The sequence below is a fragment of the Mobula birostris genome, chromosome 5 (genome assembly GCF_030028105.1).
Source record: "Mobula birostris isolate sMobBir1 chromosome 5, sMobBir1.hap1, whole genome shotgun sequence".
Taxonomy (NCBI): Eukaryota; Metazoa; Chordata; class Chondrichthyes; order Myliobatiformes; family Myliobatidae; genus Mobula; species Mobula birostris.
The window spans coordinates 28650998-28674056 of NC_092374.1; the positions used below are offsets into that span (position 1 = coordinate 28650998).

The following is a 23059-nucleotide window of genomic DNA, read 5'->3' on the forward strand; positions in this document are numbered from 1 at the left end:
AGCAAGCACACTGATGATGACGTGTTAGGCTGAGTCGTTGGAGGTTGGGGTGGTGCAGTGGCCCCCATCCTCCGAGCAGCGACCCGATACCGATCCACGAAGCATGCAGGGGTGCAGCGGTAGCCGGGATGCATCCAGCACATCTTTAAGAAAAAAGCCGAAATAAACAAGCTGATTAATTAGGTGCCACCCGGCATGTAATTGTCAGCCCAGATCAGAGGAGACGCAATCGGCAATTGTCTCTGATCTGGGCCGACATTTACATGCTGGGCGGCACCTAATTAATTAGCTTGTTTATTTCGGCTTTTTTCTTAAAGATGTGCTGGATGCCTCCCGGCTACCGCTGCATTCTCCGCAGATCGGTATCTGTCCACGGCCTGGGGTTTGGGGTGGTGGGACACTGGGGTGTCATCTCGTCGTCTGTTTTCATGAGAGTAGGCAGGTCATCTTCTTCTATGTCTGCCCGCCTCAATGTCGAAGGTCGAGGTTCGTCGTCTGCTGTGGCTGATGTGGAAGGCTTGCTTGACTGCTTAGCCTCGCGCATTTTTAGATCATACAGTTCTTTGTAAGCACTCAAACCTTCTGCAAATATGCCCTAAACCAATGTATCCTTTCAAAATTAAAGTTGTACTTTATCATTGCAGCAAAAATCTCACGCAGTTGCTTCACGTTCATTTTGCTACTGCATTCGGTTTCGATTGTTATCCTTCCCTCTTGCAATTGCATCAGCTCTTCATCTATCAGTTCTTGGTCATGGGGTGCCAAAACCTCTTCAACATCATCTTCATCAGCTTCCACAAGCCAAACTCACTTTGCCCTTACTTCGTTCACCACGATCGAAACGCTTAATTATGTCTAGTTTTACGCTAACACCCTTACGAGCTCTTTCAGGCTTTTCCGATACATTAGATCTTGCTAACGTCTGCTCACAGGCACGTGTTTAAGCAATGCCGGCGAGAATGCCGTTCCGAATCCGGGGGAGAGCAGCTGCTCGGGGCGCGTGCTGCTTTCTCTCGCGCGCTGCCTTTTTTTCCCCCGCATGCTGCTTTTTCCGCACGCTGCTTTTTTTCGTAACAGTGAAAAGACCTTCTGTTGTGAAAACAGGTAACTAATGTAGGTCTTTCGTAACAGTGAGGTTTCGGAAAGCGAACGTTCGAAAAGCGGGGGACACTTGTAGTATGATTAGGAATAGCCAGCATGGCTTTGTCAAGAGTAGGTTGTGCTTTACAAGCCTGATTGAATTTTTTGAGGATGTGACTAAACACTTTGATGAAGGAAGAGCAGTCGATGTAGTGTATATGGATTTCAGTAAGGCATTTGATAAGGTACCCTATACAAGGCTTATTGAGAAAGTAAGGAGGCATGGAATCCAAGGGGACATTGCTTTGTGGATCCAGAACTGGCTTGCCCACGGAAGGCAAAGAGCAGTTGTAGACGGGTCATATTCTGCGTGGAGGTTGGTGACCAGTGGTGTGCCTCAGGGATCTGTTCTGGGACCCTTTAAGACATTACTTCTTAGTCAAGCAAATGACCAATATTTTATCATAAGCTCTCTGCATTTGGATTTAATCAGAATGTCACAGTCAGATTTATTATCACTGGCATATGTTGTCTTGGCTCAGCACATCCTTGGGTGTGATGGCTGTTAACCGTTAAGTTATAATAAATAAATAAAATAGTGCAAAAGAAGAATAACAAGGTGGTGTTCATGGACCCTTCAGAAATCTGATGGTGGAGAAATGTTCTTAAAACATTGAGGTCCTGTACCACCTCCTCAATGGTTGTAATGAGAAGGGAGCATGCTATGAAAAATGAAGGACTATGCACTAGGGAATTCTTGCCACTAAGCAAGTTTTACATATAATTTTCAACCCTTAGTTTTGACTACAGCTTAAAAGCATTTTAAATCTTAAAAATCGGCATAAACTTTGTAGTACACCTTCCATAAAAGTGATAGTTAAATCCCTTTATTTATATATATCCTATTCAGTATTTTAGATACTTGCATCATCCCCCATTTTTGTTAAAAGACATTACTAACCTTTCAAACAAGATAAGTTTGTGGCAGCCATGCTGCTGTAACACTGGAGAAGAATTGGAACATTTTTAAACATTCATATTTCATAATCACTGATAATTACAAGTGTTGTAAATCCAGATGCAGCCTTCTTCATGGCCCATCACTGTGATCAATTCTTGATCAATTCGCAGCACATCTGGAATGCACTGAATTAGATAAAATCAACAAACTCTAGAAATTAAGGAATTTTTTATATAATGTACAAAAATGATGGATTTTTCAGAGTGCCATCTTTATTCCTTTTGTCTTCACGTTCCTTCACCTTTCAACATTGTTTCTAGCTCTGAATTTAATTTGTTTAGTACTTGTATGTTTGTTTGTAGGGTATACTAAACCGAAATGTTGGAATGTAGACTGCTCATCATTCCTGACTCCCAGAAGAACCTTGTAGATCAGAAAATGAACAGAGATCCAACAATTTTATGACCCATATGGTATGATCACTTGAAGGAAAAAAAGAGATTACGGAAGGAAGTTTTAAGCGTGCAGCTGGGAGGCAAGACATTCCTCCATTCCTCAGTCTGAGAATAAATATCTTCAGTACGTCATTTAACGAGAGTCCAAGAGTGAGCGGAGTCTGCATTTAAGTTGTGGTGGATTTTTCGGGGTTGTACATCCTGTGTAGGGCTAGTCTAAATTATCCGAAACCCAGAGACTGATATTATAGTCACAACAGAGTTGTGTGAGTCATCGAACAAGAGGCCAACAAGTTTTAAGATAGTATTTGGTTGCAACCCACTATTATAGTCACAATGGGGTTGTGAGATTTTTGACACCTAAAAGTGAAGAATATTCCTTAAGATCAAAACTAATACAATAGCCAAAGCCCGAAACATACTGGCGGGTCCTCAAATTCCCAGCTGAGAGGGAAAAGTTAAGTGAAATCTTAAGTGCTTACTTAAGTGACGTATGTAAACTTGATATTGTTTGTAAAGAAATACAGGAGAAATGTGTTATTGATTTTAAGTATAGTGAGGACCGGCTGATAAGTGATGATGAAGTGATATGCTGCTAGATCAAAAAGATGTGGTTGAGAACTTAAAAAAAAGCTTGGACACTAGAAACTTTAACAGAGCAATGAACGTGCGAGCCTACAAGTTGCAAGTCCAAATTGATACTTTAAAATGTGAACGCGCTGATTTAGAAAATCAATTGGTTGAAAAAGAAAAAAAATGCATAACATGAAAAAAGGCAGTATGAAAAGATAATAAATCAGCAAGAAAACAGATTTCTGCATTGACAGAACCAGTAAAACAAAATGACATGCAAAGGTTGTCCATAGTCGAGAGCTTTGTTCGGAGTTGCAAAAGTGAAATGACACAAAGTCACTATGCAGGCAGCCAACCCAGTGGGTGGTTCAGCCAAACTAGAGGGTGTTGTTAACAACAATGTCAATCATTTTGAAAGGCAGCCAATACTTAGTAGGCCCCAGAAACAGTGACACCTTGGAATCTCCAAGGAAATGCAAAGTGATACTGACTCAGAGACCTCTAGTGGTTCAAGTGATGATGACAGTAATGAGGTACTGTAATTGGGCTGGCAGGCATGGCAAGACTTTCAAAACATGCAAGACTAATGTATGAAAGGAAACAGGAGGTTTGTGATCAACCATCAGATCCAGAAAAAAAATTGGCAAATCACCCAGGGAAGTTGCATATCCTAAAAAAGGAAGCTTAAAGACTTGGGCTGAACTTCAATAAATTAAGAATATATACAAATTGCACCGATATGATGGCATTCAAATTTTAGCTACCACGCTAACAACCCAGCAAATAAACCAGTTGTCACATCAAGTTGAAGATAGTATATGAGAGGATAAACAGTTTTTACCAGCTAGGTGGGAAGCAATTCAGGCATGGTTGGTTGGACAAGCCCCAAACCAGATTGACTTCTCGCATGGGAGGTTAGTTAGATAGATTCAGTTGCTTGGTATACGTGGAGAGGTAGTAAATTGGATTAGACATTGGCTCAATGGAAGAAGCCAGAGAGTGGTAGTGGAGGATTGCTTCTCTGAGTGGAGCCCTGTGACTAGTGGTGTGCCACAGAGATCATTGCTGGGTCCATTGTTATTTGTCATCTATATCAATGATCTGGATGATAATGTGCTTGCTATCTTGAGGCAAATCAGAGTAGATAAATCCCCAGGACCTGACAGGATATTCCCTTGGACCTTGAAGGAAACTAATGTTGAAATTGCAGGGACCCTGGCAGATATACTTAAAATGTTGGTATCTACGTGTGATGTGCCAGGGGACTGGAGGACAGCTCATGTTGCTCCGTTATTTAAAAAAGGCTCTAAAAGTAATCCGGGAAATTATAGGCCGGTTAGTTTGATGTCTGTAGTAGGTAAATTATTGGAAGGAGTACTGAAAGATAAGATCTACAAGTATTTAGATAGACAGGGACTTATTAGGGAGAGTCAACATGGCTTTGTGCATGGTAGGATATGTTTCACCAATCTATTGAGGAAGTTACCAGGAAAGTGGATGAAGGGAAGGCAGTGGATGTTGTGTACATGGACTTCATTAAGGCCTTTGACAAGGTCCCGCATGGGAGGTTAGTTAGGAAGGTTCAGTTGCTTGGTATACGTGGAGAGGTAGTAAATTGGATTAGACGTTGGCTCAATGGAAGAAGCCAGAGAGTGGTAGTGGAGGATTGCTTCTCTCAGTGGAGGCCTGCGACTAGTGGTGCGCCACAGGGATCAGTGCTAGGTGCATTGTTATTTGTCATCTATATCAATAATCTGGATGATAATGTGGTAAACTGAATCAGCAAATTTGCTGATGATACAAAGATTAGAGGCGTAGCGAACAGTGAGGAAGGTTTTCAAAGCTTGCAGAGGGATTTGGACCAACTGGAAAAATGGGCTGAAAAATGGGAGATGGAGTTTAATACAGACAAGTGTGAGGTATTGCACTTTGGAAGGACAAACCAAGATAGAACATACAAGGTAAATGGTAGGGCACTGACGAGTGCGGTAGAACAGAGGGATCTGGGAACACAGATACAAAATTCCCTAAAAGTGGTGTCACAGGTAGATAGGGTCCTAAAGAGAGCTTTTGGTACATTGGCCTTTATAAATCAAAGTGTTGAGTATAAGAGTTGGAATGTTATGGTGAGGATGTATAAGGCATTGGTAAGGCCGAATCTGGAGTATTGTGTTCAGTTTTGGTCACCAAATTACAGGAAGGATGTTAATAAGGTCGAAAGAGTGCAGAGAAGGTTTACAAGGATGTTGACGGGACTTGAGAAACTGAGTTACAGAGAAAGGTCGAATAGGTTAGGACTTTATTCCCTGGAGCATAGAAGAATGAGGGGAGATTTGATAGAGGTATATAAAATTATGATGGGTATAGATAGAGTGAATGCAAGCAGGCTTTTTCCACTAAGGCTAGGGGAGAAAAAAACCAGAGGGCATGGGTTAAGGGTGAAAGGGGAAAAGTTTAAAGGCAACATTGGGGGGGCTTCTTCACACAGGGAGTGGTGGGAGTGTGGAATGAGCTGCCAGATGAAGTGGTAAATGAGGGCTCACTTTTAACATTTAAGAAAAACTTGGGACAGGAACATGGATGAGAGATGTATGGAGGGATATGGTCCAGGTGCAGGTCAGTGGGACTAGGCAGAAAAATGGTTCGGCACAGCCAAGAAGGGCCAAAAGGCCTGTTTCTGTGCTGTAATGTTCTATGGTTCTATGGAAGAAAGCTGTCGACTGCAAACAAAAGCTGTCCAAGGATGTTTCTGAATATGGAGACCACAAAAGGACACTTTGGGTCAGTTACTCAGGAGTACCAGCAATAAACAAGGATAATATTGAAGACCCTATGTATGGCCCTCTCAAGTCAATTTTCATGGATGGTTTGAAACCAGATGTTGCCAAGATAGCGAAGCTAACAAAAGCAACTTGGAATGAAAGTGCTGTTTCCAACAGTGAACTGGTACAAGCTGCCAAACAAGTGGAGCAGGATATCAACGGCCGAATAAGATCAGTACAGACAGGTCAACGGTCTTCACCCAGTGACCAATAAAACAAGTGGAATGGATACGCATATTATAGGATAGAAAAGGACACCGGGCTTCTCGACAGGTTTCTGCTGCTTGGAGCGGTCTATCAGGAGGAGGACACACCTTGATTCCTGGCAAGTGGGCCTTTATCAAGAAACACCATTAAGAAAGCCTTGGGAGCTTGGTGGGAAGGTCCTTACTGTTAATTACTAATTCAGCAGTTAAGGTAGAAGGTAAAAGTAAGTCGATACACACCAGGCACTGAAAGGTAGCTAAAGTGACTCCAGATTAAGACAAGTACTGTGGGAAGATTTCAAGCACAAATGTTAATCGACTTATTATAATCTACATTTTTTTGTGTTTGTTTAAAAGCGATTACTCCGTAATGTAGATATTTTAAGTTTTTCCACCTCTGAATTTTCAGACATGATTCTGCCAGGGTCCCTTACATAATCAAAAGGGGGAGACTGTTGGAAACTGTTTTTTTTTAAATAATACACTTTATAAGATTTGTACTTTTCAAACAAATGGATGTAATTGTCACAGTCTGTGGTGGTTCATCCCCACTCACTGGCAGAAGGTGGTATAGCAGCTGAACTAACAGTTCATCAACTTGCTCACTGGCTAAGTATTACACACTTGATGTAATTGGATTAAGTATGTAGCCTATTAACTAGTTTATTCCTATCTAAAGAACTTCTCATCTATAAAAGTGATGGATTTTTCAGAGGCAACATCTTTATTCCTTTAGTCTCCACATCCATTTACCTCTCAGCATTGTTTCTCAGTTCTTTATTTAGTTTGCTTTATATTTGCATGTTTGTTTGTACTCTAAAATAAACTGAAATCTTGGAATTAAGACTGCAGTCATTCCTGACTCCCAGAAGAATGTCAAGGATCAGAAAATAACAGAGATCCAACAGAACGTAGAACAGTACAGTACAGCACAGACACCAGCCCTTCGGCCCATAAGGTCTGTGTTGACCACAATGCCAAATTAAATTAAACACACCAGTCTCTGCACATGGTCTCTCTCTCTCTCCATTTTCTGTTTGTTCATGTGCCTAGAATTTAAACATTGTCATTGCCCTTGCTTACTCCATCACCCCGGCGGCATATTTCAGTTACCCATCACTGAGCAAATAAAAAAAGCTTGCCTTGTAACTCTTAAATTTTGTCCCTTCATCTTAAAGATACTTCTCTAGTATTTGATCTTGCCACCGTGGGGAAAAACAAGACCACATAACCTTTATAGCCCTCTCAGCTGCTGAAACTTGAAAGAAGACAATCCAAGGTCGTCCACAGGTCATTAACATGACGCAATAATAATTTCACTCTAAAAATCCTGCCCAACCAGAGCAGTATTTTCAGTATTTTCTCTTTTGATTGCAATTTCAAAGAACAGCTTCAGATTACAAATTCCATCTGGCTGAGAAGCTTCATCAGAATTAATCATTTCCCTTCAAAGCAAGGTTTGTAAAGCCAATACTGACCATGTTGTCTCTGAACATTTTCCATAACTTTAATAAAATCTATTATTGCAAAGTGAACACTACACATTAGTGCACTGAATTATAAAGTAGTGTCTTTAAACTCATTGTAATGCATTATCTGTCATTTTCCCAGGAACTTTGCCAGATTATTTTAAAATTTATCAGGCATTTGATGACAGCCTGAAATGCCTGCAAGAAATTCACATGTTCTAAAACAGTACTGTCCATTTGTTAGTGAAAGGAAAAGCAACTGTGTTAGCAATCTATTTCGGAATGTATTACCCAACAGCTGACATGATTGTCCTGCATGTCTGTACAGGCAAAAGTTTTGACAAGTTCAAAATGTTCCATATTTCAAGTCTTAGCTCCTCGATCTGCAATGGGTGTAATATTTGTCTCGTTATTTTCTGCTTGTGGTGCCATTTTGAATTAAACATTATGTTCTCCATTATAATTGTGATCCAATTTTAAATCAAAATCAACAAACCATGAATATCATGCATCACCACAAAGCAAGCTGTGTAATAAATTTGTTTCTATAAGCATCTTTCTTCTTGCTTGATCACTGTTCTATTTAGCAGTTTTTTGTGCCAACTAACTGGTGGATGTGTTCAAAGACATTTTCAACCTCTCATTGCTACAGCTGAAAGTTCCCACCTGTTTCAAAAGGACAACAAACATACTAGTGTCTATGAAGAGCAGGGTGAGCTTCCTTAATGACTATCATCCAGTAGCACTCACATCTACAGTAATGAATTGCATTGAAAGGTTGATTATGGGTAGAATTACCTCCTGTCTCAGCGAGGACCAGGACCCACTACAATTTGCCTACTGCCACCACTGGTCTGCAGCAGATGCAATCTCATTGGCTCTTCACCCATCAATACTAATACCTTTGTCAAGATGCTGTTTATTGACTACAGCTCAGCATTTAACACAATCATTCCTACAGTTCTGATCAAAAAGCTCCAGAATTTGGGCCTCTGTACCTTCCTCTGCAAATGGATACCCAACTTCTTAACCAGAAGACCACAATCTATGTGAATCAGAAATAACATAGCGACCTCGCTGGCATCAACAATGGCATAACCCTCCAAACCCTATAACAAGGTAGTGGTCCTCCTGGAGGAGGCACAGCTCAAATGCCATCTATAAATTTGCTGACAACACAACTATTGTAGGCAGAATTTTAGATGGTGACAAGATGACATACAGGAGTGAGATATATCAACAAGTTGTGTGGTGTCGCATCAACAACCTCGTTTTCACCATCAGTAAGTCCAAAGAATGGATTGTAGACTTCAAAAAAGGTAATCCTCATAGAGGGATCAGAAAATGAAAGAGTGAGCAATTTCAAGTTTCTTGGTGTCAACATCTGAGGATCTATCCTGGGCCTAACATAACAATGCAGCTACAAAAAAGGCATAACAGTAGCTATATTTCATTAGTTTGAGGAGATTTGTTATGTCACCAAAGACAATCACAAATTTCTACAGAGCATTCTAACTGGTTACATCACCCTCCAGGGTGGGGAGGAGGTCTACTGTAGAGCATCAAAGTAAGCTGCTGAGTTGTAAATTTAGTCAGCTCCATCATGGGCACAAGCCTCTGCAGTATCCAGGACACCTTCAAAGATGCCTCAAAAAGGTGGAATTCCTCATTAAGGACCCTTATCACCCAGGACATGCCCTGTTCTCATTGCTACCATCAGGAAGGAGGTATAAGAGCTTAAAGGCACACACTCAGCGATTCAGGAACAGCCTCATCCCCTTTGTCATCAGATTTCTGAACAGACATTGAACCCATCCACACTACCTCACCACTTTTTAAAAAAATTTTTGCACTATTTAACTATTTTATACTCTGTAATTCATGTTTTTTTCTCTATTATGTATTGCACTGCACTGATGCTGCAAAGACTACAAACTTCACAACATATGCTGGTGATATTAAATAAGTGGATTCTTTGAAATCTTCCAAGCTGTGACAAATGAAAGCTTGAAGGATTCTGTGCTTGGGTTCCATCTCTTCATGAACTATATTACCAATTTAAAACAAGGTACAAAATGTTATACTTTCTGATTTGCTGATAACACTGAAGTAGGCAGAATTGTGAACACTATGGAAGACAGAAAAAGGTTTTAAGAGGAAATGAACAAGCCAAGTTTTTATTTTATTTAGAGACACAGTGTGAAATGGATCCTTCCAGCCCAACAAGCAGCCCACCTATTTAACACTAATCACAGCAACCCACCTATTTAACACTAATCACAATTAACCTACTAGCTGGCATGTCTTTGGACTGTGGGTGGAAACCACAGCACCCAAAGAAAACCACATGGTCACAGGGAAAATGCATAAACTCCTTACAGACAGTGCCAGGAATGACTCCGAAACCTGCATCCCAAGCTATAATAGCATCGCGCTAACTGCTACACTACTGTGGCGCACCGTGAATGAGAACATGCATGCTTGAATATAACATTATATTTGAGTAGTGAGAGATTAGAGAGTACTGATATTCAAAACAAACTTTAATACAAATCACTAAAGACAAACATGAAAGCACAATGACCAAATACATTGACAAACAGTGTTATCAACTTTTATTATAAGATGATTTTAATATGGTGATAAAGAAATTTAAGATCCAAAGAGCTCTTGGGACTTAATATGCAGAATAATATCTATAGTCATGATCTCCTTGCCTAAGAAAGGATGTACATGTCATGAACAGAGTACAATGAAGATTCACTATACTGGTTCCAGTGATGTCACAGGAAGAAAATTTGAATGGACCGGACAGTATTCAAGAGCTCAGAAGAATGAGAGAAAAATCTCAAACTTTCAAAAACTTTTGAAGAGCTTCAAAGATCGGATGCAGATAAAATGTTTCTCTGACTGAAGAATCTTGTGTCAGGAAACATTGTTTGAAAATGTAGGGTAAACCATGTAGGACCTAGACGAGGAGAAATTTCTTCGGACGGTGATGAACCTTTGGAATGCTCTATCACAAGCAGCTTCCTGCTCATTAGGTCCATTTAAAACTGAGATCAAAAGACTCAAAATCTGAGTAAGTGGATAACAGAAATAGCATTGGAAAGTGGTCTGAGGTAGTAAATTGTAGAGCAGCCTAAAGGGTCACTTGCTTTACTCATTTCTAGTTATTATGATTTTCTAATAATATTCAAAGTGCGCAGAGTGGTATAATATAGTCAATATAGTTTTTCCTTTTTTAATTCCCATATATTGGTATATAGTAGTTCACTGTTGCCAAGTGGTTAAGGTGTTCGTCTAGTGATTTGAAGGTCGCTAGCTCAAGCCTTGGCTGAGGTAGCGTGTGTGTCCTTAAGTAAGACACTTAACCACACATTGCTCTGCAACGGCACCGGTGCCAAGCTGTATGGGTCCTAATACCCTTCCCTAGGACAACGTCGGTGGCATGGAGAGGGGAGACTTGCAGCATGGGCAACTGCTGGTCTTCCATACAATCCTGCCCAGCCCTGCGTCCTGGAAACCTTCCAAGGCGCAAATCCATGGTCTCATGAGACTAACGGATGCCTATAAGACGACGACTGTTGCAAATTAGAGGTCTGCTGAGAAATACCTAAATCTGGGATCAAGGATGAAATGAGCAGACAGTGAGATCCTGGAAGTGGTTAAAAAAAGAGGCCAGGGATATTCAAAATAAAAGATACACCTTCTAATCAACAGCAGTAGAGACCTGATTAATCCTCAGTAATGGTCACATAATGATAATAATTAGCAAAAGGAACCAAGTGATTAGGATCTGGCAAGGATATTCAATAGCTTTCAAAAGGTAAGTGAATGAGTAAAAAGGAAGAAAAACTGTAAAACAAGGAACTACGAGTAGTACTAGAAAAGACTGCACCCATACATTTTACCTATGCCCCTCAATTTTATATGCCTCTATAAGATTACACCTCAGCCTTCTACACTCCAAGGCAAAAGTCCCAGGTTCACCAGTCTCTTCTAAACTCAACCCCTCCAGTCATAATAGTATCCTCAAGGAATTTTTCCTGCATTCTTTCCAGCTTAATAACATATTTACTATAAGCTGGGCACTGTACTCCAAATGTGATGACCAAGCAAATAACCTATACAGATGCAACATTACATCTAACTTCCATATTCAATGCCATAACCGATGCAGGCAAGCATGAAACAGTTTCTTCACCAGCCTGTCCACCTGTATCTGTACTCCTAGATCTGATGGCCTTTTTGTCAAAGCCTATGACAACAGTGAAATGCCATTAGGATCATCCTGAGGAAGTCTGTTAGGAGTTGCCCAAGGTCTAGTCACTGTTTGCACAACAACTGTGGCAGCAAGGCATTCAAGCCTGATTCATACATTCACAAAAATAATTGCAGCTGCAAAGGCTGAATTATGAGTGGGTGTAAACAAATTTAAGTACAAGTATATTTTGTAAATCTGGTCTTTTGCAATGTATTGGTTTGCACATAGTTCATAGGAAAAGGCAAGTAACTGAATTGCACGCCTGTCTAATGTTAAAGTAGATTAGTATAAGTTATGAATACAGTAGATGCCAGTTAATTGGGACAGCCACTTACTTGGGACAATTCTTCAAGAACAAAAACTAATCAAGAAAATAGCCAGGATTCCCTTCATTTATTTAGGACAATATGCTGCTGAATTGGGACAGAAGACTGTGCTGAACAGTTTCTAACTAGCATTAGTCCTGTGCATTTGTGTGGCTGTATATTGTAGTGTGCTTAGAGCAAAGTTTTTAAATAATGTCAGTTGTGTGTGCTTCTGTTATGAATCCATTTAGGCTGACGGATGTCAATTCAAAAAGCAATGATTTTTGAAGTCCAAAGCTTAACCTTTTATAGGCAGTACAGTTTGTTGTTGATAGTTGGCAAGAAATAAGCAAAAAGCCAATTCAGAATTGTTTTGCTCACTGAGGTTTCAAACATTCAGGCTCAGAGATGCCAGAAATGGCCAGGAGTGAAAATGAAACAATTTTACTTTCCCTCAAGGTCAACAAGAGCTGGATTGATTTCAGCAAAGTGTATTAATACGGTACACAAGCTCCTGGTGCTAAGGTCAAGAGGGTTGAGAGTTTCAAGTCCGAAGAAGTGAACAGCACAAACAGCCTGTCCTGATGCAACGATGTTGACCCACGACCAAGAAAGCTCACCAGTGCCTCCTTAGGAGGTGAAAGCAATTTGGCACATCGCCTTTGATCCCGGCCAGTTTTCATTGTTGCACTATAGAAAGCATCCTATGGATGCATTATGCCTTGGTATGGTAACCACTCTGCCCATGACACAAGAAACTGCAGATAGCTTTTCTGAGTTGTGTCCACTTAGGAAATCAGCCACCTTCCAAGGACCCCATCTACATTCTTACTGCCTGGATAAAGCAAAGATAATCAAAGATCCCATCTACCTGGACAATCTCTCTTCTACCTTGCGCCACTGGGCAGAAGATACAAAAGCCTGACAACAGCTACCGTCAGGCTCATGAATAGTTCCTATTCTGCTGTTCTAAGACTATTGAATAGCTCCCTAGTACAATAAGTTGTACTCTTAACCTCACAATCTACGTCATTATCATCTTGCACTTTATACTTTACCTGCACTGAACTTTCTCCAGTGGATTTTACACTCCATTCTTTTACACTTTATACACTTACTGTTTTGCCTTGTCCTACTTCAAGGCAATGTTGTAATGAATTGATCTGTATGAACAGTATGCAAGATTATCACCATCTTAGTTCATGACAATAAACCAGTTTCCCATACATTCATATTACTCAGATTACAAGGATTACATTGAACCAATTGAAATAAAAAGCAAATGTAAAAACTACAAATTGTAAAAGAACTCAATGAGAACACAGCATATATTTTGAAAAAAAAAACAAAACCATCTCACCCTTGACTGATTGTGATGGATTTTGCGTCTACAATGTCACTTTCAGAAATTGCTCCTTCATTAGCCATTGCTTCTGTTGGCAAATAAAACATGATGTTACTACATATCCAAAAAAAATACTGAGCATCCTGAAGTCAACAGGAAAATAACCACAAGACGCACTTGCATAGAGATAATATTTTATTCAAAATAAAACCCGAGAAAGCAGAAGTCAGGGTTAGGGGAGGTAACAAAAGACATGATCAAAAATACAAAGGCCTAAAAACATCTGTCCTAGAGGATAAACAATCCTGGCACATAAACAATGTGGAACCTCCACGATCTAATCGTAAATTTTTGGTATTTTTTTCTTGCTGGCGGTTTGATGTTTATCTTTAGAAGCTTTTTGTATGACACATGGCTCCGGGTTGTACACCTAATGGGTCTTCTCCCCCCCCACTTTTTCTGCTTAGTAGGGTTTTTTTAAAAAAATTATCATCAAAATTTTTCAATCCTTAAAATAATGTTTTTTTTCTCCTTGAGACATTGTAAGTGTTGCTTACTTCGATGTGCTCGTGTTATTTTTGAATAGTATAATAATTGTAAAAAGATTTAAAAAGAAAAGAACAATGTGGAAAAATGAGGGGAACAGAATATGCAGTCTGATGAACAAACTTTAAGTTGCGGAAAGTTAATTCAGAAAGACGAATAATCCACTAAATCCAGTCACAATTTAAGACCATGCCCCAAACCTCAGTTAAGGCAACAAACTCGCTCACATACTTGACCCATTGTATTCCTAACTTGGCTCCAGCTGCAAAGCAACCACTGATTACAACATGCCAATACAGATATCAAATGCAATCCTTCTCATGGCAAAGAAAGGGCTGCGAAGGGATGTCACCTCAAACTGAGTTTATTGGCGTGTGCACAAGTATAGTGAAGTACAGAGACAATTAACTACTTGCCACAGCATGACAGGCATAGGTTCAGACAACACAAAATAATTTATACCAAACAGTGAAAAACTGTACAAAAGACCTTAGTGCAAAACAAAATAAAGACAATTAAAGGAAAAGACATGGAGCGCAAGAGGTGGTCTAAAGCATTCCATTGCTGAGATGTACAGATAGGTTCAAGAAACTGATGGTTGTAGGAAGGTAGCTGTACCTAAACCTGGTGGTGTGAATCTTTAAGTGTCTATATGTCCTATCTGGCAGTAGCAACAAGTAGAGGACATAACCCTGATAGTGAGGAAAGAACATAGAAAACCTACAGCACAATACAGGCCCTTTGGCCCACAATGCTATGAAACATGTACTTGCTTTAGAAATTACCTAGGGTTACCCATAACCCTCTATTTTTCTACGCTCCATGTACCTATCCAGGAGTCACTTAAAAGACCCTATTTTATCCGCCTCCACCACTGTCACCGGCAGCCCATTTCACACACTCATTACTCTCTGCATAAAAAAACTTATCCCGACATCTCCTCTGTACCTACTTCCAAGCACCTTAAAACTGTGCCCTCTCATGTTAGCTATTTCAGCCCTGGGAAAAAGCCTCTGACTATCCACATGATCAATACCTCTCATCATCTTATACACCTCTATCAGGTCACCTCTCATCTTCCGCCACTCCAAGGAGAAAAGGCCGAGTTCACTCAACCGATTCTCATAAGGCATGCTCCCCAATCCAGGCATCCTTGTAAATCTCCTCTGCACCCTTTCTATAGTTTCCACATCATTCCTGTAGTGAGGTGACCAGAATTGAGCACAGTACTCCAAGTGGGGTTTGACCAGGATCCTATATAGCTGTAACATTACCTCTCAGCTCCTAAACTCAAACTCACAGTTGATGATTCTTAAAGGATCCTTAAAGTTAGATGCCTGTAGATGCTGTCAATGGTGAGGAAGGTTCTGCCCACAATTCTCTGCATCTCAATAAGCTCTTAAGAAAGTAGTGATACTGGTGTGCCTTCTTTAAGATTGCATCAATGTGCTGGGCCCAGGAGAGGTCATGTGGAATGTTAACACACAGACACTTGAAGCTGCTTACTTTCACCACCTCTAATACAAAACAATGAGAACTGATATGCGGTATCCTGACTTCCACTTTTTGAAGTCAACTAAACCAAGGGTTAATTGTTGACGCTTAGCAGTGGTGTAATCGGCAAATTTACAGATGTTGGAGCTGCGCTTAGCCACACAGTCATAAATGGAAAGAGAGTTAAGTGGGAGCTAAGTAGGCAACACTGAGGTACAGCTGTGTTGATCATTGAGGTAATGTTGTTACTGTTCCATCTGACTGAGGTCTGCCGTTAGTGCTACTGGATGGTAGTCATTGAGGCATTTCACTCTGTTCTTCTTGGATACTGGTCCTACGGAAGCTCTTTTGAAGCAAGTGGGAACTTCAGATACAGGAGAGGTTGAAGATGTCCTTGAATATGCCAGTCAGTCTGCATACATCTTCAGCACTCTGCCAGAGTACTTTGTCTGGGTCTAAACCTTTGTGGGTTCTCTCTCTTGAAACATGCCCTAGGGGTTAGACTCTTTTTTTGTAATAAATTAGTATATTTCAATATAACTTTGATTAACCTACATGAATACGGAGTAATGAGTTTGTTATTATAAGATATAATGTAATTGGTAGTTTTTTTCCCCCAACCTTTATATATACTTTCTTGTACTCTGTATTCTTCTATGCAGAAACTAATAAAAATATTGAAAAGAAACATGCCCTGACATCAGCCTCAGAGACCAAGATCACAGGGTCATCCAAAGTGGTGGGGGTTTAATTATTTACTGAGATACAGGCGGAGTAGGCCTTCTGGCCCTTTGAGCCATGCCACCCAGCATCCCTCGATTTAACCCCAGCCTAATCACGGGACAAGTTACAATGTCCAATTAACCTACCTAACCTGAAACATGCCCTGATATCAGCCTCACTTAGAGATCACAAGGTCATCCAAAAAAACAAAGGCCAACCAGAGTACATCTTTGGCTGTGGAAGGAAGAAACCCACATGGTCAAGGAGTTAATGTACAAACTCCTTAGAGACAGCAGCAGGAATTGAATATGGGTTGCTGATACTGCAAAGTATTAGGCTACCCACTACGCTACTGTGCCATCCTAGCAGTGTCTAGGTGTGTGTCATTATTCTCCCTTTCAAAGCGTATGTAAAAAACACGAGTTCATTTGGAAGTAATGCATTTTTGCCCTTATACGCACACCAGTTTACTGCCCTTACTACCAGTTTTGTGTTGTGGGAAGTAATGGCAAGCAAGCCCTGGCACAACTGTCAAACACCTCAGATTGCTTCCTTTGTCCACCCAGGAATCAAAGACCTGGCAGCAGAGTGCCTGTTTCAGGAGTCTGATGTTAAGTATGAGCTGTTAACCAGTGCACCAAGATTCTCTCTGCTGGGAAAACTGATCTGCAGAACACATTAGCAAATGTTTGTGTATACTGTTGTGTTGGTAATGGTCCAAAATTTTTAGTTATCAATGGTGGGCAGACCATGCTTCAGATAGGGAACATTGTTCTTCTATTGGCTATGACCTTTCAGTCAATTTTGAGAGATTAATCTTCAAATACTTTTCTTCCAATACCTAAGCATACCTTAAGGCACAACGGCTTACAAATATAATGCAACTAAGTTCAGCAATAATGGTTTAACTGAATTCATCTCAACTGCATATCATCAAACCTAATGATAAAATATAAATAGAGTTTACCTCACCCAAAAGATGACATCATCTTACTTACCCAGTGTCACTTGGGGAATGACTTCAGCAATATTGATGTTAATGACTGAAGACCAATCAATATAGCAGCATTACACAGATTGCATCATACTTCTTAAATGCTTATAGTGCTTTAAGATCTGGATACATTTTCAAAATGCAGGTCTTCCACATTAATATTTTAAGTTACAGGTAGCAAAAAGAATATTTGACTCAGATGGCATTATAAAAATTTTCTACTACAAAGCAAGGACTACGGATGCTGCTTACATGTGGCCAAGAGAACATTTGACTCAGTTGGCATTATACGATTTTTCTCCTGCATAGCATGGACTGCACAAAGTACAGCATTAGATGGCTTCATTGAGAATTTTATATCCTATTTCAACAGCAGGTCAACATCTCTGAACACAGGATACTCAAGTTACAAAATGCAAACTAATCACAGCAAATCCAAAGTACGAAATGATTGGTAAAACCAACCAGTCTCATGACTCAGCTCGTGATAATCAAATCTCAAGTTCAAACTCCACCAGTTTGCATTGATACCAAATATTAAATACTGAACTGGAAAAATTGCAAGTGAATAGCTGCTTCACTTTAAGGACTGTTTGAGTTCACAATTGTGCATTAGCTTAACGAGGCAGCACAGTAGATTAGTGGTTAGCACAATGCATTACAGTACCATCATCATGGGTTCAATTCCCACTTGTCTGTAAGTTTATATGTTCTCCCTGTGACCATGTGTGCTTTCTCTGGGTGCTCTGGTTTCCTCCCACAGTCTAAAGACATACCAGTTGGTAAATTAATTGGTCATTGTAAAATATATCTATTTGATGAAATCTGATGTTTAGATTTGCTGCACTTCTATGAATTTCCCTAATTCTCAGTCAGACTTGCCTCTTGTAGCCTAGCCACTCATAGCCGTACTCCTTTGCAACCAGCATAGTATCTGGGATCTATATGAACTACTGTACTGAGCCAACTGAGACTGGGGAAGTCAAACGGAATTATTCTGGTAACATAAAGATGTAGGCTGACATTTAAACCAACATCAAAAGAGTGCTGGTTACAGATGAGATTTTGAAGCAAAATCTCACTTGCCCTCGAAGATGGATGATGTAATCAAGAACAAGTAATAGCGTTATAGTCTGGACATCAGTTATCCTTAGATCTCATCACCAGGCTACATTCTCTTTAATTTTTGATTTACAGCTGTGTGGACTAACCATTGCTCTGAGCAGGAAATTGTTATATGGCTTGAAAACTGTGTGGTTCGGTATGTTACCTTGATTTCCAGCATCCGCAGATTTTCTCTTGCTTGTGGCACTTTAAATGTTTTCGTTTGTAATACATACAAATACCATTCCTGGACTACAGTTCAGCATTCAACACCATAATTTCCCCCCAGACTTGACAGGAAGCTCAGAGACCTCAGCCTGCACCCTGCCTTGTGCAGCTGGATCCTAGACTTCTTATCAGATCGCCGTGGTAAGAATGGACTCTCTCACCTCTGCCCCTCAATACAGGTGTCCCCCAGGGTTGTGTCCTGAGTCCCTTCCTTTACACTCACAACTGTGCTGCAGCTGATCAAATTCACAGATGACATGACTTTGATCGGTCTTATTTCTAGCGGTAATGAGAGAGCCTACAGAGGAGAGGTTTACACTCTTGACACAGTGATGCCAATATCCATAAACAAAAGAGCTGATTGTGGATTACAGGAGGAATGGAGACAGGCTCACCCTGATCAACATAAGTGGGTCTGCAGTTGAGAAGGTGAGTAGTTTCAAGTTCCTCGGTATACACATCACCAAAGATCTCACCTGGACTGTACACACCAGCTTTGTGGCAAAAAAAGTACAACAGCATCTCTTCCACCCCAGGCGACTGAAGAAGTTCAGCATGAGCACCCAAATCCTCAAGACCTTCTACATGGGCCCACTGAGAGCACCTTGACTGGCTGTATCACACCAACCTTGATCACTGGGCACGGCACAGAGTAGTATAGATAGCCCAGCGCATCTATGGACATGAACTTTGTTCCACTGAGGACAGTTACAGCTGCAGGTGGCTTGGAAGATCATCAGGAACACCAGTCACCCCAAACATAAACTGTTTCAGCTGCTTCCGTCTGACAGCATTCAAGCCAGGACGAACAGGCTACAGGACAGCTTCTTTTTACAAGCCATTAGACTTATAAATTCACATACTGTAACCATACATTGTGACGAGGTCATAGCCCAAAGATTTTTACTCCCTCACGTTGTGGGACGGATATAAGATTTAAATAAATTCAAAACTCACAAGTCAAAATAACTGACAGGCACAATGGGAAAAATAAAATGTTTTGACTAACTGGTGTGAGCATTCAACAAGGTGGCATTTAATTAACAATGAGCTGCTGACTTCCATTCTGTGTTTATTGTTACAATTTGTAAGTGTTGTAACTTGAAACACTAACAAATTAAATAGACTGAAGCTCTAAAATGTTTCTAAGTAAAGATTGTGATATGTTTAGTATTTAGAATCTTTATAGATTATATGTATTAGCATAATTAACCACAGGGCTATATTAAATTATATCATAGATTTAAAATTATTTTAGCATTTCAAAATTATATTAACATTATACAATATAAAAGAAAATTACAGCTGTGTAATAACATAGAAACATAGAAAATAGGTGCAGGAGTAGGCCATTTGGCCCTTCGAGCCTGCACCACCATTCAGTATGATCATGGTTGATCATCCAACTCAGAGCCCGGTACCAGCCTTCCCTCCATACCCCCGATCCCTTTAGCCACAAGGGCCTTATCTAACTCCCTCTTAAATATAGCCAATGAACTGGCCTCAACTGTTTCCTGTGGCAGAGAATTCCACAGATTCACCACTCTCTGTGTGAGGAAGTTTTTCCTCATCTCGGTCCTAAAAGACTTCCCCTTTATCCTCAAACTGTGACCGCTCATTCTGGACTTCCCCAACATCGGGAACAATCTTCCTGCATCTAGCCTGTCCAATCCCTTTAGAATTTTATACGTTTCAATAAGATCCCCCCTCAATCTTCTAAATTCCAGAGAGTATAAGCCTAGTCGGTCCAGTCTTTCATCATATGAAAGTCCTGCCATCCCAGGAATCAATCTGGTGAACCTTCTTTGTACTCCCTCCATGGCAAGAATGTCTTTCCCCAGATTAGGGGACCAAAATTGCACTCAATACTCCAGGTGTGGCGTCACCAAAGCCTTGTACAACTGCAGTAGTACCTCCCTGCTCCTGTACTGGAATCCTCTTGCTATGAATGCCAGCATACCATTCACCTTTTTCACCGCCTGCTATACCTGCATGCCCACTTTCAATAACTGGTGTACAATGACACCCAGCTCTCGTTGCACCTCCCCTTTTCCTAATCGGCCACCATTCAGATAATAATCTGTTTTCCTGTTTTTGCCACCAAAGTGGATAACCTCACATTTATCCACATTAAATTGCATCTGCCATGAATTTGCCCACTCACCTAATCTACCCAAGTCACCCTGCATCCTCTTAGTATCCTCCTCACAGCTAACACTGCCGCCCAGCTTCGGGTCATCTGCAAACTTGGAGATGCTGCATTTAATTCCCTCATCTACGTCATTAATATACATTGTACACAACTGGGGTCCCAGCACTGAGCCTTGCGGTACCCCACTAGTCACTGCCTGCCATTCTGAAAAGGTCCCGTTTATTCCCACTATTTGCTTCCTGTCTGCCAACCAATTCTCTATCCACATCAATACCATACCCCCAATACAATGTGCTTTAAGTTTGCACACTAATCTCCTGTGTGGGACCTTGTCAAAAGCCTTTTGAAAATCCAAATATACCACATCCACTGGTTCTTCCCGATCCACTCTGCTAGTTACATCCTCAAAAAATTCTATGAGATTTGTCAGACATGATTTTTCTTTCACAAATCCATGCTGACTTTGTCCGATGATTTCACCGCTTTCCAAATGCGCTGTTATCACATCTTTGATAACTGACTCTAGCCTTTTCCCCACCACCGATGTCAGGCTAACTGGTCTATAATTCCCCGGTTTCTCTCTCCCTCCTCCTTTAAAAAGCGGGGTTACATTAGCCATCCTCCAATCCTCAGGAACTAATCCAGAATCTAAAGAGTTTTGAAAAATTATCACTAATGCATCCACTATTTCTTGGGCTACTTCCTTAAGCACTCTGGGATGCAGACCATCTGGCCCTGGGGATTTATCTGCCTTTAATCCCTTCAATTTACCTAACACCACTTCCCTACTGACGTGCATTTCCCTCAGTTCCTCCATCTCACTAGACCCTTGGTCCCCTACTATTTCCGGAAGATTATTTATGTCCTCCTTCGTGAAGACAGAACCAAAGTAGTTATTCAATTAGTCTGCCATGTCCTTGTTCCCCATGATCAATTCACCTGTTTCTGACTGTAAGGGACCTACCTTTGTCTTAACCAATCTTTTTCTTTTCACATATCTATAAAAGCTTTTACAGTCAGTTTTTATGTTCCCTGCCAGCTTTCTCTCATAATCTTTTTCCTCTTTCCTAATTAAGCCCTTTGTCCTCCTCTGCTGGACTCTGAATTTCCCCCAGTCCTCAGGTGTGCCACATTTTCTGGCTAATTTGTATGTTTCTTCTTTGGAATTGATACTATCCCTAATTTCCCTTGTCAGCCACGGATGCACTACCTTCTCTGGTTTATTCTTTTGCCAAACTGGGATGAACAATTGTTGTAGTTCATCTATGCGATCTTTAAATGACAAAGCTATGTGCACGGGAGCATTTCCGTTACTGGATGGAACAGTGTCACCAGGGCAGAATATTAAAGCATAAATGCTACACAAGCATCCTAGCCACCAATCATTCTTCAATCTTGACATCACCAAAACTAAATCTTGTTCTAAAGACTCCCAAGGCAAGCTCAAAGAACATCCTCAATTCTGTACGGACATATTGCAGCCTTTCAAAATCAAATCTAACAACTGTAAGTACTGTAACCATCCTTTTAGTTTCCTCCACGTGTGCCTTTTAGTTTCACTATTAAACTTAACTTCAGGTAACCACCTTTTTCCCTCTACTTTAAGTGATTATACTTTCAGTTTCAAGCACAAACAAGAGAAAATCTGCACATGCTGGAAATCCAAGCAAGACACACAAGTGCTGAAGGAATTCAGCAGGCCAGGCAGTATCAGACACCCTGAGCCAATAGGCTGGTCCTGGACTTATTTCATAATTTACATATTACTATCTAACTATTTATGGTTTTATTACTATTATTTATGGTGCAACTGTAACAAAAACCAATTTCCCCTGGGATCAATAAAGTGTGACTATGACTATCTATGGAAAAGAGTACAGTCGACGTTTTGGACTGAGACCCTTCATCAGGATTGAAGAAAAAAAGATGAGGGGTCAGAATAAGGAGGTGGGGGAGAGGAGGAAGAAACACAAGGTGATGGCTGAAACCGGGAGGGGTGAAAGTAAAGAACTGGGAAATTGATTGGTGAAAGAGATACAGTACAGGGCTGGAGAAGAGGGAATCTGATAGGAGAGGACAGAGGGGAAGAGCATCAGAAGGGGGTGATGGGCAGGTAAAGAGATAAGGTGACAGAGGGAAATGGGAACGGGGAATGGTGAAGGGGGGGCATTACTGGAAGTTCGAGAAATCGATGTTTCTTTATCGCCTCCAACTACTACTTTTTAAAGTAATTGGTATCTTAACAACTTTAGCTTCTTTTCCCTACACACTTATCCTCTTTTCAATTCTGTTCAATGTCAACTCTCAACTTGATCAATAACGCGAGTCCAGATAA

General features: G+C 40.6%; 1 protein-coding gene across 3 annotated transcripts in view; it reads right to left on the reverse strand.

The window, feature by feature from the left end:
• The window catches only part of casp3b (caspase 3, apoptosis-related cysteine peptidase b), a 52951-nt gene that overhangs the window by 29135 nt on the left and 757 nt on the right, over positions 1-23059 (reverse strand). For 2 of the 3 annotated variants that reach the window (XM_072257726.1, XM_072257728.1), the window contains exon 2: positions 13499-13571. In XM_072257726.1, coding sequence (XP_072113827.1) covers positions 13499-13566 — 68 coding nt within the window. In that variant the 5' untranslated portion in view covers positions 13567-13571. The remainder of the gene's footprint in view (positions 1-13498; positions 13572-23059) is intronic. The other variant, XM_072257727.1, reaches the window with a different exon arrangement.